General features: G+C 41.1%; 1 protein-coding gene across 1 annotated transcript in view; it reads left to right on the top strand.

The window, feature by feature from the left end:
• Positions 1-16176, top strand: part of PGM5 (phosphoglucomutase 5) — a 168452-nt gene that overhangs the window by 139341 nt on the left and 12935 nt on the right. The window contains exon 10 of the mRNA XM_037798108.1: positions 635-769. Within this exon, the coding sequence (XP_037654036.1) occupies positions 635-769 (135 nt within the window). The remainder of the gene's footprint in view (positions 1-634; positions 770-16176) is intronic.

Genomic DNA, 16176 nt, shown 5'->3' with positions numbered 1-16176 from the left:
CATACCATCTGGTGGCCTGGTCTTACGAGTGAAGGAAGGAGAGAGCCAGGAGGATGAGGATGGACTCAGGAACCCTCTGCACCCAGCTGAGGCTCCAGCCCTCAGCACTTCATCATAGGGTTCCATTCTTATCAAAGGAATATGAGGAAAGAAACAAAGAGAAGATGCACACAAAGCAAAGTCTAACATCATGTGGGGGTATCATTAACACGAGTCATTTGTCCTACTGTATTGATAAATTGCCTATTCCATTGTGTCCAGCAGATTTATAAAAGTTGAACTCTGGCCCCATGGACAATTATTAAATGTCAGTACATCGTTGTTACCTCCACCTCTCTCTGATTCCCACATTACCAAAGCGAGCTAGCTTGAGCATCTGTTCATAGTTTTCCTCCTAACCTTCCCCCGATGTTAACCACAGGCCATGGAAATAGAAGAAAGAGACAAATGGATAACCTTAAGTAGCTTCTTGGTTCACTATGGTCCTATTTGGGTGAGTGTCCAGAGCCATTTATATATTGTAATGACACTGATTGCTTTTAGATAATAGAAACATGCTGATTCTCATGGTAGGTGTTAATTTTACCTGTGAATTCATTTGTTCACCAATCTCTCTGGATGTTTTTGGTTGCAGGGTCTGAGGATCATTTTCTCAGATGCATCACGGCTCATCTTCCGACTCAGTTCGTCCAGTGGGGTGCGGGCCACCGTCAGGCTGTACGCAGAGAGCTACGAGAGGGATCCCAGTGGGCATGACCAGGAGCCACAGGTACTAAAGCAGAGCTGTGCTCTCTCACTTCTGTGTGTCTTGTCATTCTTGGCAATTTAGAGAGCTCCTGTGGACCTTCAGTGGGGATGAATTTACTTTCTGGAAAGGCAGGTTGATACCTCCAGCTGAAGGACAAGCTTCGTGTGACTCTGGGAAAATTTAATCCATTCACTGCAGTGGTTGAAACAGAAAAAATGCACTCTAGTAACTATGATTTTAGACCAGCATTTCCCAAACCATTGCCTCTCTTGATTGTTCTGCAGTGTGTTAATCAGCTTGTGACATCAAGAAAAGTTACTTTGTACAGACAGGTTGAGGCATTTTGAGTTAAACAGAGTTAAGTTATTCAAACTCCTCAGAGCCTTAAATATGTCCATGCAAATTATGAATCTCCAGGGGACTGGAAAACTGGATGGGACTGTAGCCATGGAGGTGCCACTAGCAATGCTACTCTGGGCTTCCTTCTTTCCTGAGATTGCTGCAGAGCCCATCATGACAGGAGGTGCTATAGCTGGACCAAATTTAAGGTTAAAAAAGGAGGAGACTGACAAGGCTAGTTGAGCTGTGTTTGGCAAAGCCCCTCATGTTTTCAACAATAAAGCTAATTAAGATCTCAGAAATTAATAAACATATCACAACCATAAGCTTCCCCATTCCTAAATTTCCTAAAGGACCCACTGTCATGCTACAGAGCTGGCTGCCTCTGTGTCCTTGGTTTTTACCTAAATCTGGGTTTGAAGTAGGGTTCTTGATGAATTGATTCCTTGAGATGAAAACATTGGTTTCCTCTGCAGTGCTTCTTTTGGGGAAAAGTAGAGGGGTGGAGAAGTACTCACTGTTTCTCATTTCAGAGTTGCTCAGAATTTCCAGTTATAATATCTCATAGTTGTGCGCTGGGTATAATAAGAAACCAGAGAGTTTTCTTTCTTTGTCAGTAGTTTCCTGGTTTTTCATGGTGTCTTCCTTTGGAGAGTCTCAAAGAACTTGATAAAAATACTGCTGCAGCTCCTGACATCTTACTCCATAACCAGAAGAGCTGCCTGGAGTAAAATCACCCCAGATGGGGAAATAGAGGCCTGGGAGGCTGAGGGTGGGTCTCTAGGTTGTCGGGAGTATGAGGGGCAGGAGCTTGCTGTCAGATAGTCCTCAGCCTTCCCTCCCGGGCTCCCAGGCAGTCCATGTGGCATGGGCCACACTTCACCAGCACAATTTGTGAGTGAGGACATTTCACCCAAGATAGCACCAAACCATGCAGGAATTAGAGGCTTACACTCTCTTTCCATATGAAACACTGCTTACTCTCATGTTGGGAAGGGAGATTAAAGAAGGGCCTGGAAGTCCAGAGCTACACACAGGGCGAGGAATGATATTTCTGGCCTCAGCAAACCTGACTCACTCCAACTCGAGGCTGTTTGTCCTCAGCATTCTTTTCCCTATTTGCACAGGTTAAATGGTCACGATATTTGCTTATTAATTTCCTACCACATTGACCGCAGGAGTATAAGGTCCAGACCCTCAGGTGTATTATAAGAATCCTATACACACATGAGTCTCTCTGTGAGGTGGTCCGCAAAAGCAAAGTGGTACCATTTATTTCTCAGGCTTCCTTCAAAGCCAAGAACCTCCATAGGTCTGCTGTTAGAGGCTTGGGTGTCAAGTATATGCTTCAATTTCTGGGTAAAGAAAAAAAAATTGAGGTATGTTTTAGACCCTGTTGCTACATATTTCCTGTCTTGTTAGTTTAAAGAGTTTGCCAGGTTGAACGGTTGCTCTTCTGGTTGCTGAGATTCCCTCCCTTTCTAATCATAAGCAAGACCAGGTGAGCTGGGCCTCAGAGTATTTAGCACATACTCTGGTTAAATATTTTATATTGAAATAGAACTCCTTATTAAAATACTGTACATTACTGACTCATCAACTCAAGCCCTATTGCATAACACATTTAAGTCAGGATGGAAATAAGATGTAAGATTTTAAATGAAATCTAAACACCTACGAAAAGGGAAGAAGATTCTCTCCACAGGTCTACTTGCCTCAATTACTACTGAGCTAGGCCTTTAAGTCTGAGCACTCCCCTCCTCACAGCGCTGCTCTCCAGGGCCACCTGCTTCTGCCTCCTGACAACTCAGGAAGGAAAAGTCTTTGGTTAACTGTTAACAGAGATCAAAGATAAGGCCTTTGCCTCAAGCTGTGGGGGCTGTTGGGGAGAGAGCTGCCTGTGTTGCTCTCATCCGCAAAGAGAACCCCTTCCTCCCTTTTAGCTTGTTCTAATTCCCAGTCCAGAAGGCAGAGAACAAACACCTACCCTTCCCCTACACACACACACACACACACACACACACATACGTTTAAAGTACACATTAAACTACTTCTTTAATTTGCAGAGAATCCTTTGATAATCTCATTCCAATTGAGCAGGTATTTTTTAATGTCTTGCCTGTCCTATCTCAATACCCATCTATGTTCAGATTATTTTGCAAAAGGACTAGAGAGTCCCATTCAACTGGTTTATCAACATCTGGTTATTTTACTTTGCATACTGATAGTTTCTTTTCCAGACATTTTAAGCACTTGTGAACAGAACACATTTTGATCATTTATACTGTGGTTGCCCTGTAGAAGTGTTCACAGCTACCCTCATTCTGAAACTAGGAGAACATGTTATGCCGTCTATATGCACACACATCTCTACTCCTGTGTGAAGATTTTCTATATGGGTCCTTTGGTGTAACTGTGATTTGTCTTGTAGCTCTTACCTACATAAAAAAACAATTTTTTAAAAAAATGTCTATCCATTTGAGCCAAGTGTGTTGGTGTGATCAAGTGGAAAGGGGGTGAGGGAGGTAGGGAGGACCTTGATGAGGTGAGAGGGGCCTATCTATCCTCCCTCTGTTTCCTTGGTAAATCAGGAAGGAACGTTTCTGAAGTCCTCTTTCTGAAGAATGCATAGTTTTAAAATACAGATTATTTTAATTTCACTGGCAATCAGTAGACCGTTGATGAGACCTCAACCCAGCTGGTAATAATTTGGAAAGAGATGAGCCAAGAGGATTTAAATTCACAGGTAAGCAAAAACAGTCAGATTGTTTCCATTTTCTTTCCCACCAGATTTATTAGGGATGCTAAATTAACTTTTTGTCACTTTTTGCTCCTTATCTCTTTGAACCCTTGGGTGGAGTAGCTAATGAACAATAAAAAATCCAAAAGGAAAAGGAAAGAGAGGATTTTGACTAGAGCTAGGATAATCACAGACTGATAATCAGTTTTTGGCTAATCCACAGTTGGCCTTGGTCCTTTCACTGTGCCCCACTCTACCCTAATCCATGGGGGAAGTCTGATTTGCAGTTGGGATTTATGTGTGTATTTTTGATAAGCTGTGCCTAGAAAACTTTAAGGACTAATAACTAAGCTCCAGAAGTCCCTCTATATTTGATTCACCTGTCAAAACCAAAGGTCGTAAGTCATTTTGCTCTACCTATTATTATATCTTTATATCCCAGAAATGTAAAGTACAGAGCCATACTTTGTTTTATTTAGGGAGAACATATAATTTATCATCCAAGCCAGGATACTTTTGAAAGTGAGAGGGGGCACTATTAATAAAGATATTGGGACTGTTCCCAAGAAACCAGGGCATATGGTCACTGTAGTTATACACCTTCCTCTTATCTTAGAAATTAGCATCTCTTTAGAGATGAGTTTCCAAGAGCACTAGCAATGCAAACCAAAGAAGGAACAGCCTCCATCCAAGACAAGTTAAATTAGAATCTCTGGGAACCAGGCCAGGTAAGGATATTTTTACCAAGCTCCCCATATGCCTCTGATCTGCAGCCTGGGCTGAGAACCACTGAATTAGAGGACTGCTTCTCAAACTTTAATGTGCATACGAATCACCTGGTGAATCTTGTTAAAATGCAGAATCTGATTCTGTTCTGAGGAAGGCCAGAGACTCTGCATTTTTAACAGTCTCCCAGGTGATGCTGTGCTGCTGGTCCAGAGGCCACACTTTGAGTAGCAAGGAGTCAGATGAACTGTGAATTCCTAACAGCAGAACCTTGGATGCTTTAGGACCGTAGAATGGGCCACACATGTTGTTAGTGCCTTTCCAAGAATGGACCTCTCTCCTCCAGACTTGTATCTCTGGTTGCCTATTGGATACCTCCACTTGAATACCTTACAGGCATCTCCAACTTAGCATATGCAAAATGGAACTCCAGCCATCCCCCACCCCCCACCCTCCCCAAATAAAACACCCTGCATCTCAGTGTTTCCTTCAGTGTCTTCTGCATCTCAGTAAATGGCAGTTCCATCCTTCTGGTTGGTTAGGCCAGAAACCTAGAGATCATGCTTGATCCCTTTCTTTTTCTCCTCTTATAACTCACATTCAATTCAACAGCAAACTCTCTCAATGTGACCTTCAAAACACATCCAGAATCTGACCACAGCTCACCACCTCCAAGCAGGGCCTAGCCATCATTGTTTCCTCCAGATAATTGCAGTAGTCCCTTAACTGCTGTCCTTCTGTCCACTCTTACCCATTCTTCCCCCTACCCCTTCACTTCATTCTCAACACAGCAATCAGAGTGATTCTTGTAAATCCTGTCAGATCACCTCATTGCTCTGCTGAAATCCTCCAGTGGCTCCCCGTCTCACTGAGAGAAATGCCAAAACCCTTACCGTGGCCTTGATCACCCTACTGGACATGGCACCCTCCTCTCCTGCCTTTCTCCCTGTGTCTCCCTCCACTCCAGCCTTTGTCACCTCCTTGCTCTATGACCATGCCAAGAACACTCCTGCATCAAGGTGTTTACAATTTCTCTTCCCTCTGCCTGGAATGCTTTTCCTCAGATATCTGTATGGCATGTCTCTCGCTACTCAGAGAGGGCTTCCCTGGCCACCCTGTATGGAATAGCCCCCACCACCCAGGGACTTCCTATCTCCCAAGACTGACTTTATTTTCTCCAGAGTATTTATCCCCATCTCACATATATATATATTTTTAAATTGTCTCCACTCAGTAGAATGAAAGCACCAAGAGTTTGGGGACATTGCTAGTTTGGTTTATTGCTGCATCCCCAATGCACAAACTAGCACCTGGCATAGACTAAATGCTCAATACAATATTGCTCAATGAATGAAACATTGAGTGTTGACTACTTTGGAATATCTCATCCTGTTGATATCACACAAGAAACTAAAATATTCTGTCCTCAGTATGAACCTTGGTGGTACCATCAGGTTTCCTTCTATGATCGAGGATTTGAATGAAATCATTTGCCATTTTTAAGGTACGTACAATGTGCCAGGCACTGTTCTAGGTACTTTTGACATATGCTCTATTTCGTTCATCTTCACAGTGGCACCTGGGGTAAATTATTGTTCTGTGTTTATGGATAAGGAAACTGAGTGGGAGAGAGAGTCAGATCCAGGGCTGGAGGAGATCCTTTCTGGATTGGGAGTTCAAACCAGGTCTTTCTTATTACAAAATCCACACTGTCCATGCTAACACTTGAGGAATAGAGGAGAGAGAATTTATTTTTACCTATTCATCAGTCCAATTTGGCATCTAGAGCCTCAGTTTAGTGTTACTTATAAAAGTGGATGGTTGAGTGCTTTAAAAACAACCAGTTTCCTATTCCTTAATTTGAATTAGCAATAAATAAGGTTTAAAAACATTATTAAAATTTTTAAACAATAATGTTCTAAATACGTACTAGCTATGTTTTATAATAAATAGGGAATCTGGAGTGAGTGGTCAAAAACATGAAGGATAAAATTAGAAACAGAAATAATATATGTGATGTGGAAGGAGTTGAGACAATGGAGTTCAGAAATGACACAAGTGGACATTCACTCAGGAATGACAAAATTAGAATCTTTTTCTCTATAAATAACAATATAATGGAACATGATTTTGGAATCATACTAGATAAATATATATCAGAAACATTACATTGTTATTTAAAAAGGAAACCTTCACAGTATTATATAAATACCCATATGCACAAGGTAAAGCATGAGAGAAAACTTCATTTTATTTTTTCTTCTCCAAGTTTAGTCTGTATTGTGTCCATAGATGCTGCAATTTGGAGCTATGTGGGGAGGGCGGAATGATGTAGATGGAGTTTAATGGGTTGGTGAAGGGGTTGGGAGATACACTCCATGGGCCAAGTTGAAGGGGCTGGCTCATTTTGCTTGGAAGAGAGGTATGACCCAAAGGTCTTTGGGAATATAAAGAATAATATGTTGCAGAGAACGAGGACCAGCTGTTGTGCGTAACTAATGAATATGTAATTTGAGGAAATAAACTCAAGCTGAACTGGAAGGGATTCAGATAGACTGTTGGAACAATTTCTCAACTGTGAAGGCTCCTGCCTGGTTAGGATAGCTGGTTTGTGCTTTTCCACAAGTTCTGTGACCAAAGAGATTCAAGTAAATTTTAAGTATGGGCAAGAGTGGAAAGGACCAAGCAGGATAACATCTCACCGTGTTCTTCAGCCTGGAAATCTGATTCTGTGGTTATTAAAAGCAAGAAAAAAAGGAAAGGAAAAGAAACAAGTTCTGGTCAGGTGGGTTAGATTTCCCTCTAGTGGTGTAGAAAGGAATTTAGTACAGCTGTGTTTTTATAAATCAGAGTCTCTTGGAGCAGAATTAAACCTGGGAAAAGAAGCAAAGATGTATAGGGTTTCTATATTTCTACTCATTTAGGTGAATTACCTCCTGGAAGAAAAAAAAAAAAAACAAAAAACAAGCAAAGGGACAAACAGTCCTTCTGTTCTTGCTTAGATATTGAAATCAGGACTCACTCTCTGCCATTCCTGTGGGTTGTTTTCCCTGAACTCAGAGTGTTTCCTGGGATGGTTATCTAGGTGTGTGAAAACTCCCCGGGACTGGGACTTGGCAGGTGTCTACAAGGGGCCAGTACCTACTGCAGACCAGGGCTGTTTAGAGTGCTGGTGACAATGGGCATCCTTCAGGAGGGTCCCCACCCATCCACCTAAATTGTGCAGTCTCTAGGGTTTGTGGGGAAGTGTGTGGCCCTCACTGCAAACCACTCACGCCAGTGCTGCTGACAGAGCCCACCTCAAATTGCCCTTGTTGTAGAATATACAAAAAAGACCCTTCTTCCAAATCTTATAAGAATACCTTGTCGCTGACAACTTATCCCAAGAGGATAAGTTCTTAGTGGCCATAAGAAGCAGAACACTGATTGAAGAGCTGAAAGTCGTGCCTTGATCCTGGCTTTGGGTCAGGCTGGATTAAGGTTTAGAGATTCTAAACCCTGAAAAACTTATATTTCACCTCCCACTTCCCCATGTGTTATTGAAAATTAAAACAAAATTAGCCTTACAAATAAAGGTAAGGAATCCAGCAAAATTTTTATTTTTTCTTACAATGCTATTTCAGTGATTTTCTGAAAAGATTGAATTCTGACATATATATTGTACCTTTGCTTTGCTTTGTCCTAAACACTTGATTAACTTGCCATTGGTTAACCCAGCACTGTTTATATCCACGAATCACTGAGTTTTGCTGGATCTTGTTTACTCAGCCTGAAAAGCGAGCATGAATGAATTTGCACTAGGCACTCAGGAACAGAGGGTCACTGGTCGTAACTCCTCTTGCCAGATGAATGGGTTTGACAAGCTGTGCCCAGCACAATCTGGCTTTCCCAGCATCCTCTTCATTACAGCCCAGATGCGCAGTGCAACCAGGTTTCCATGCCTTTCAGCAAAAAGCAACCCAAGCTTCACGGGCTGGTAATTTGGGCTTTCTTTGTGCCCTTTTTTTTTTTTCACACAGAGTAAATCACTTGACTTGTTTTAAATAAAAGTGTATCTCGGCAGATATATACTGATGGTGATTCTGAAGGTTGGCTGTGACCTTCAGAAGGAAGTTCTGGACGAACACATGCAATCGACAAGCATCTGGAGGAGATCTTGTCTGACCTCCCACCAGAGTCAAGCTTCTCTCGTATAGGGAACACAGGATCTGCACAGCCAAGGTGGGGAATGTGGCTGGTTGAGCTCTCCTGTCTGCTCTTAGATCCCTTATCTCAGAATGAGAAACCCAGTTCCAGATGCAGGTGAGGAGGTTCGCACCCTGTTTGTCTCCCACCAATGCTTAGGCCTTTGCAGGGAGGGAAAGCAATGAAAAATTCATGAAGTTCTTGTTTTATGCTTCTTTTTTTGTTTGTTTCATTTCTGAGCATTGTTGGTAGAAATCACCATGCGAGTCATTGTTTGGTATGTTGGCACCTTTGTACACCAAACTTCATGATATGGGGATGGGAAGTAGATGAGGAAAGACAAAATCATTGTCAATTTTTCAGGTTGCTCAAAGTGTTTGGGGGCACTGAGAGTTTTTTTTTTTTTCCACGTACTATCAAGGAAGAATGGCTTCCTACTTAAAAGGTTGGGCTTTGCTACGTGGGACCCGACTCCCAGGGTTGTAAATCTCCCTGGCAATGCAGGATATGACTCCCAGGGATGAATGTGGACCCGGCATCGTGGGACTGAGAGTGTCTTCTTGACCAAAAGGGGGATGCAAAATGAGACGAAATAGTTTCAGTGGCTGAGAGATTTCAAAAGGAGTCCAGAGGTCACTCTGGTGGACATTCTTATGCACTATATAGATAACACCTCTTAGGTTTTAATGTATTGGAATAGCTAGAAGTAAATACCTGAAACTACCAAACTCCAACCCAGCAGTCTGGACTCCTGAAGACAATTATATAATAATGTAGATTACAAGGGGTGACAGTGTGATTGTGAAGACCTTGTGGATCACACCCCCTTTATCTAGTGTATGGATGAGTAGAAAAATAGGGATAAAAACTAAAGGACAAATGGTGTGGGATGGGGGGATGATTTGGGTGTTCATTCTTCACTTTTATTTTTTATTCTTGTTCTGGTTCTTTCTGATGTAAGGAAAATGTTCAGAGATTGTGGTGATGAACGCATAACTATGTTATCATACTGTGGACAGTGGATTGTATACCATGGATGATTGTATGGTGTGTGAATGTATTTCAATAAAACTGAATTTAATTAAAAAAAAACTTTATAGATACTTAGGAAAAAAAAAAAAAAAAAAAAAAGGTTGGGCTTTGGAATCAGACATCCTTGGTTTTGAGCCCCAGTCTAGCCAATTTCTAGTTTTCTGTGATCTTGGGCCACTTAATTTCTCTAAGCTTCAATTGGTTTATCAGTAAAATGAGGCTAAAAATACTTTTTGTTTCGTAGGATTTTTGTAATGATTAAATGAAGTAAATCATATGAAGTGTTTTGCACAATGCCTGGTACATAAATACATACTCAACAAATAATAGTTGTAATTAATATTTTTGTCCTTGCCATTATTTTCACTGATGACAGTGTAGATCAGTTTCCTGATCACACGAGGATCAAAGATTCTTAGAATAATTAGCAGCTTGTTTTATAATGAAGATAACCTGTCTTGTCAGTTCTTCTCCCATTGACTTCTCAGAGAGCCAACTGGATTCTTGGGAGATGTCCCAAGAGAACTGGCAGCTTCTAAAGACCTAGGTCTTATTGAAGCTGTCAGGGCCCCTGTGACATGGTGTTTTAGATATACCATACTCTTTTAAAAAAGATTAAAAAACAAAGGTGAGATCCTCTACCTGTCTCTCCATTCTGCCCTCCTTCTCTCACTCCTCCTATCCTTTGGAGTCCATGAGTCATTAATCCGTGGAGCTCAGGGAACAAATTTCTGCCCTCCTGGCTTGGAGCAGGAGGTAGTGGGTTGGGGTTGCTCAGTGATGCTCTCTTACCTAAGACGATGTACAGTTTGTTGGTTGTTCCCAGCTCATTTACCAGAGATAAACGATTTGGAGACTAAAGTGGGTGTGAGATGAAGGGTGGGTTCGTTAAGAAAGGATTTCTGGATTCTTCATTTCTGGTCACGAGCTTGCTGCCTTCAAAGTGTTCAACACAGAAATGGATCTCTTAGAACAGGAGTCAGGAAGGTTTTTGTGGTTTTTTTTTTTTTTTTTTTGCAGGAAAGGGCCAGATAGTAAATAGTTAAGGCTTTGCAAGCCATACGATCTGTGCTGCAACCCCTCAACTGCTGTTATAACATTAAAGCAGCCACAGACAACCTATAAGCAAATGAGTGTTCCAATAAAACTTTATTTATGGACATTGAAATTTGAATTTCATATAATTTTCACATATCACAAAATATTCTTCTGATTTTTTTCCAACTTTTTACCAAGGTAAAACCCAGTCTTAATTCACTGCCTATACAAAAAAGAAAACAAAAAAAAAAAACAGGCGGTAGGAGGATTTGGCAGTGGAAAGCAGTGGACCCCTGCCTTTGAGGTTAAATATAGCATATTAGGCACAGTTTCCAATTAATTCAATAAAGCGTACAGCAAAATAGGTTTGGATAAACAATAACTTTTGTAAAAGGTAAAATTACATTCGAATTCATGTTTGTGTTTATACCCATAAATGAATTATAAAGTTTTAGGAAAAAAATATGAAATACCAATGGAAGTCTCCAAGATTGGCCTTCTGCAATTGAACTTCTCTCTTAGCTTTTGATTGCACTAAAAGATGAAAGGAATATGTCTCAGAGTATGTTTGTATTCAGGGAATTAAATTCATTTTTCAGGTTTTGGGTTTCTTGGAGGAGGATTCATTCTTTCTTCTATTTAAAGCAGTTGCTTACAAATGGTTTTCAGATGAGCAGCACTATAACTATGCTGGAACAGAAGGAAAAATGCTAAGGAAGAACTGTGAATAAATGGAGGGAAAAAGAAAAGTATGAGAGAGAGCCTTGGTGAATACTAAAAATGTATGGGAAACATGTGTACCATTTCAGCAGGCAGGGAGTGCCTGGCATTGAATTCTGATGTGAAAGGGCCTCCCAGGAGTTGGAAACAAGGTGCCTTTGCATTTGAGATGCTTTATCAGTGATCCTCAAACCCACTCCCCAAGGAAGGCCCACATCCCCTAGAAAACCACAAGTCTGTTGTTGCTCTGTGTTGGTTTGTTTGTTTTTAGTTACATTCTAGGATGGTCAGCGTGGTGTTCAATGAGAGCTGAGATATCTTGGTGATTTACTAAGATCTTCCAGCTGTACATTCTATACTGTCTTTGACCACCTGGGCAGTTCTATATTGGTGAATTAAGATACTGTCCTGGACTTATATGAGTATAGTATGTATTTCATACTAATTGTCCTTATAATTTGCATCCGTTATGAATTCACTGTCCTTTTACTGGGTAAGATAAGAGGTTTAAAAAAGCAGGTATATTTTATGCTGATTCTAACAGGACTTTAAACACCTGCTATACAATGGGTAGTTCCTGGACAGCATCGTCATTGCTTGATTGCTTCTTAGAAATGCAGAATCTCTGACTCCATCCCAGTTCTACTGAATCAGAATCCACAGTTTAACAAGATCCACACGTGATTTTATGCACATTAAAGTTTGATGTTTTGTTTCCATCTCCACTTAGCAGGATTGACTATCCTTTCAGACAAATCCCTCCAATACCAAGCCACCAGGAAGCATTTATGGGGGTGTGGGTGTGGGGGGGCGGCAGCCTCTGCCATTCCTTCCCTCTTCTGGAAATCACACAAAAAATGCAGAAAATAATTCAGACAAATGTCTTGAAGGCCTGCTCCTGCTTCTCAGATCAATTAACAAAAAGAAACAAAATCAGTTTCACTCTGCATTTCCATAGAAACCTACCTCAGTATCAACTCAGCAGTGTTAGACGATGTTTTCTTCACACAGTTATACTAGTCAAGCCAAGAGGTTCAAAATAACCTCTGTGGATGAAGTTAAAAAACAAAAAAGTTCTATTTAGATTTTACCAAGACACCAGGCCGTGCTAAAATTCTGGGTAGACAGTCTAGCACAACTTCAATTACTAGGAAAAAGTCAATTATTTAAAATACTTAATGGTTACATGGCTGAATCTTAAAAACAAAGACCACAAAAAAACATGTTCCTTTGTCAACATGGAAGACCCTCTCATTCATTGCTCTCATAAAATGTATCTTAGCCCCCAAATCCCATCAATAGTCTTTATATTGCAGGGAAGAATCTCTCCTCATTTAGAGGGCTCATTTCTCTCTTTTTAGTACCTGGTGTTAATGACCAGTCTTCTCTCTCACAACCGTCACAGCAGCCACTTCTCTTTCTTTCCAATTTGCTTCTCTGCTGTTCCTGCTGAATGTGGCAGCCTAACTGCTTTAGAATCCGATGCACCCTTAAGGAATGTGTTCCAAATGCTGTGATATCTGTTCCTTCTGCTTTCACCATTGTCTTGTCCAACAGCAATCTGATCGTCTTCCCTCTGGCTGATGTATGGGGCCCGAGTGCACACAAACAAAAAGGCAGTCAGCTCTTCAGGGTCTAAGAGTGGTTACTGACTCAGAGAAATGTTGCCTCTGATTTGAGCATCTTTGGGTATCTTTCACTTGAACTGAGAACACTCTGATGCTCTCGATCTGTTCCATCAGAAAGGATAACATGAATTCCATTTTGAGGCAAGGAAGCTGAAGCCAGAGGGGTTTTTGTCTGTCTACCAAAGGTCAGCCTGTTGGGGCTAGAATGCTGGTCCACCCGCTCCCCCCACCCCCCCTACTGTCCTACTTCAGGAATAATCCTAATAATGATGTTAATTAGCATGCATCACCTGCTTGCCTGTATGTGGGCTAGGTACAATGTTATGTGTTTTATGTGTGTTCTAATTCTCAACACAATCCAATCAATAGTTGCTTGTGCTATCTATTCATGTTTTAAAAATGAGGAAACTTTCGCCCTGAGAATTGGAATAATCTACTGCTTCTATAGTATTATAGTTGCTATTTGAATCTAGACTTTGGCCCCAGAGACCCTGGTCTTAACTACCATGCTATTCTATATGTAAAAAAAAATATGCTGATGAAGAAGAAATAGGAGTAACTTGTTGCTTGTCTTCAGTCTGTCATATAGTTAACGCACCCCAGCCCATCGTCGAGCCCCACAATTCCATAGCAGTTTGAAACTTGTTCAGACCTCCAATTCCCTTTTATATCCTCAAATTCTTTCCAAAGGAATTATAAGGCTGTGCCCTCTAGAATGCCAAAATACTGCCAGGAACTGATTGCATCATATAAGCTGTGGGGTGGCAGTTGTGGGGAGCACAGAGAGGCTGTTAACTCCTTCCCAAAGAAGCAGCAGCCCCGGGTTGGCCCCAACACAGGCTGAAGGGAAACGGTGGGCCTGGACCTTCAGCCTGGCCACTGAAGATCCCTGCGTAGGCCTTGACTGTCCCTCAAGGTGGGAGGGGGAAGAGCCCATATTCTCAGGGATCCACTCAGCCAGGGGCTCTCTCTGCCTAAATGAGCCTGGGGCTCAGCATTTCTGATCGTGGGCTCTCTGGTGTGGCTCCTTTGCCAGGCTCGGTGTACCCCCAGGTGGAGCGGAGCCAGTTCCTTCATTATAGTCTGTGGCTTGGTTATGGTCAGCTTAGTCCCTACTTACAGTTTGAATCTTGGAGACTAGGGGTTGGGGAGGGTCTCAGTTGTTTCCCTCCCAGAAAGTATCTGGGCTTCTTATGGAAATGTGCCAGCCCTCTCCAGCAGTCTATAAGCTTCTTATAGCGAGGAGCTTTATTTCAGAAAAAACGAAAATTTAAATGTGTGTTCGTTAATATTGAAATTATTTCACTGCTTGTACCCCATGACTGCTTGTTGAGAGGTAGCAAATTCAGATACCTGCTGAGACTGGCGATGAATCCTAGATCAGGGCTGGAGTAAGACAAGAGAGCCTGGGAGTGTATGAGCCTGGTAGTGTATGAGCCTGGGATTGCCAGAGTTCCTTTTAAAAGAAGCAAGATATCTGAATTTTTATATGAAATTTGATTTTAAGTATTGGCAGGAAAATTGTTTTTTAAAAAACCAAACTGTGTGCGGTAGGCTTCTGATAATGGTGGACTGAGTGATTCAAACGAATCCTCCCTCTGAAAAGGAAAAAGCTGAAATAAATACATGGAAGATTCTTTTAAAAAGCATCATTGAGTATAAATGTAAATAAACTAAAGGCTCCAGAGAAAAGACAAAGAAAAATCTAGATTGTCTAGAGAAGTCTATATGTGTGTGTATATATAGGCTCATTATAAGTAAAGCTCATTATATTAAACATAAAAACACAGAAAGTTTGAAAATAAAAAAGGGGAAAGATAATATAAATAATACAATATATATAAAATATACATATGTAATAATATAAAAATAACCAAAAAACTATCTCTATTAGTTTCAGATAAAGTAAACTTTAAGCTCAAAAGCATTAATAGGGATCTAGAGGGACACTTCAAAATGGTAAAACGTTTAATTCCTCAGGAACTTATAACAATTTTAAATTTATAAAGCAAAATTTGAGGAAACTACAAGAAGAAATAGAGAAATCCACAATCACCCTAGAATACTTTAAAAGCCCTCTCAGAAATTATTAGAACAAGCAGACAAAAAAAAATCAGTAAGAATATAGAATATTTGAACAAAATACTGAGCATACCGGACTTAGTGGACACATGGTCAGTTTGCATGGCTTGGGGTGGTTATGTTCTGTAAAGGCTCCTCTGACAATGAAATATGCTCCTAGGAGAGAGGTTAGTTTCCTTCAAGTCTGTGGTCGCACTTTTGCCAGCTGGTCAATATGTAACCTTGTTTCATGTGTGCTCTGTTCACAGACACCTTATTTAGTATATAATGTTGACTTATTAGCATTGAATGTATGGCCACAGCACTATAACATGCCTGAATGAAGCTTATCAAACGTATCACAGCCTTCTTGCACTTAGGATCATGAGACAGCACTTCAGCATTACATTTGGAGGTCATTTTACTCAGAGAAATCAACAAAAAGCATAAAAATGAGAGAAAAGTGGCACTGAATACACCATGAGAAGGACGCTTGTTCATAGAATGAGAGCTGAAACAAGAAGGCAGCACAGAGTGGGTTCAGAGCTCAGCTCTGTGCTCACCAGGTGTATGACTCTGAGCCTCAGTTTCCTCATCTGCAAAATGGGGATAATAGCACCTACCTCATAGGCTATTGTAAAGGTAAATGAACCAACAGCACTGAGTAGGTACTCAGTAAGTGTCAGCTCTTAAAAATTGCTGAAGAACAATCATGACTCCAGAGCCCAAGGAACAAACCACTGAAAAGGGCCAGAGGAGGCATTTCCTCCTCTCAAGACTTTTGCAAGCCAGTAAATCAATTATCTTTCTTGCTATGGAGCCAAATCTATTGCTTGCAACCTAAACCCAGCCAGGAAACAACATTTTCTGGCTTCCAAGGCTGCTCAGGCAGCAGCGGGAACATATTTGATTTTCATATGGCAAGCTGTATATTTGCCAGGGTGAGGCCTCCTGGCAGT

This window comes from Choloepus didactylus, chromosome 10, assembly GCF_015220235.1.
Source record: "Choloepus didactylus isolate mChoDid1 chromosome 10, mChoDid1.pri, whole genome shotgun sequence".
Classification (NCBI taxonomy): Eukaryota; Metazoa; Chordata; class Mammalia; order Pilosa; family Megalonychidae; genus Choloepus; species Choloepus didactylus.
The sequence above is the reverse complement of the archived record's forward strand: the minus strand, read 5'-3'. Positions and strand labels throughout refer to the sequence as shown.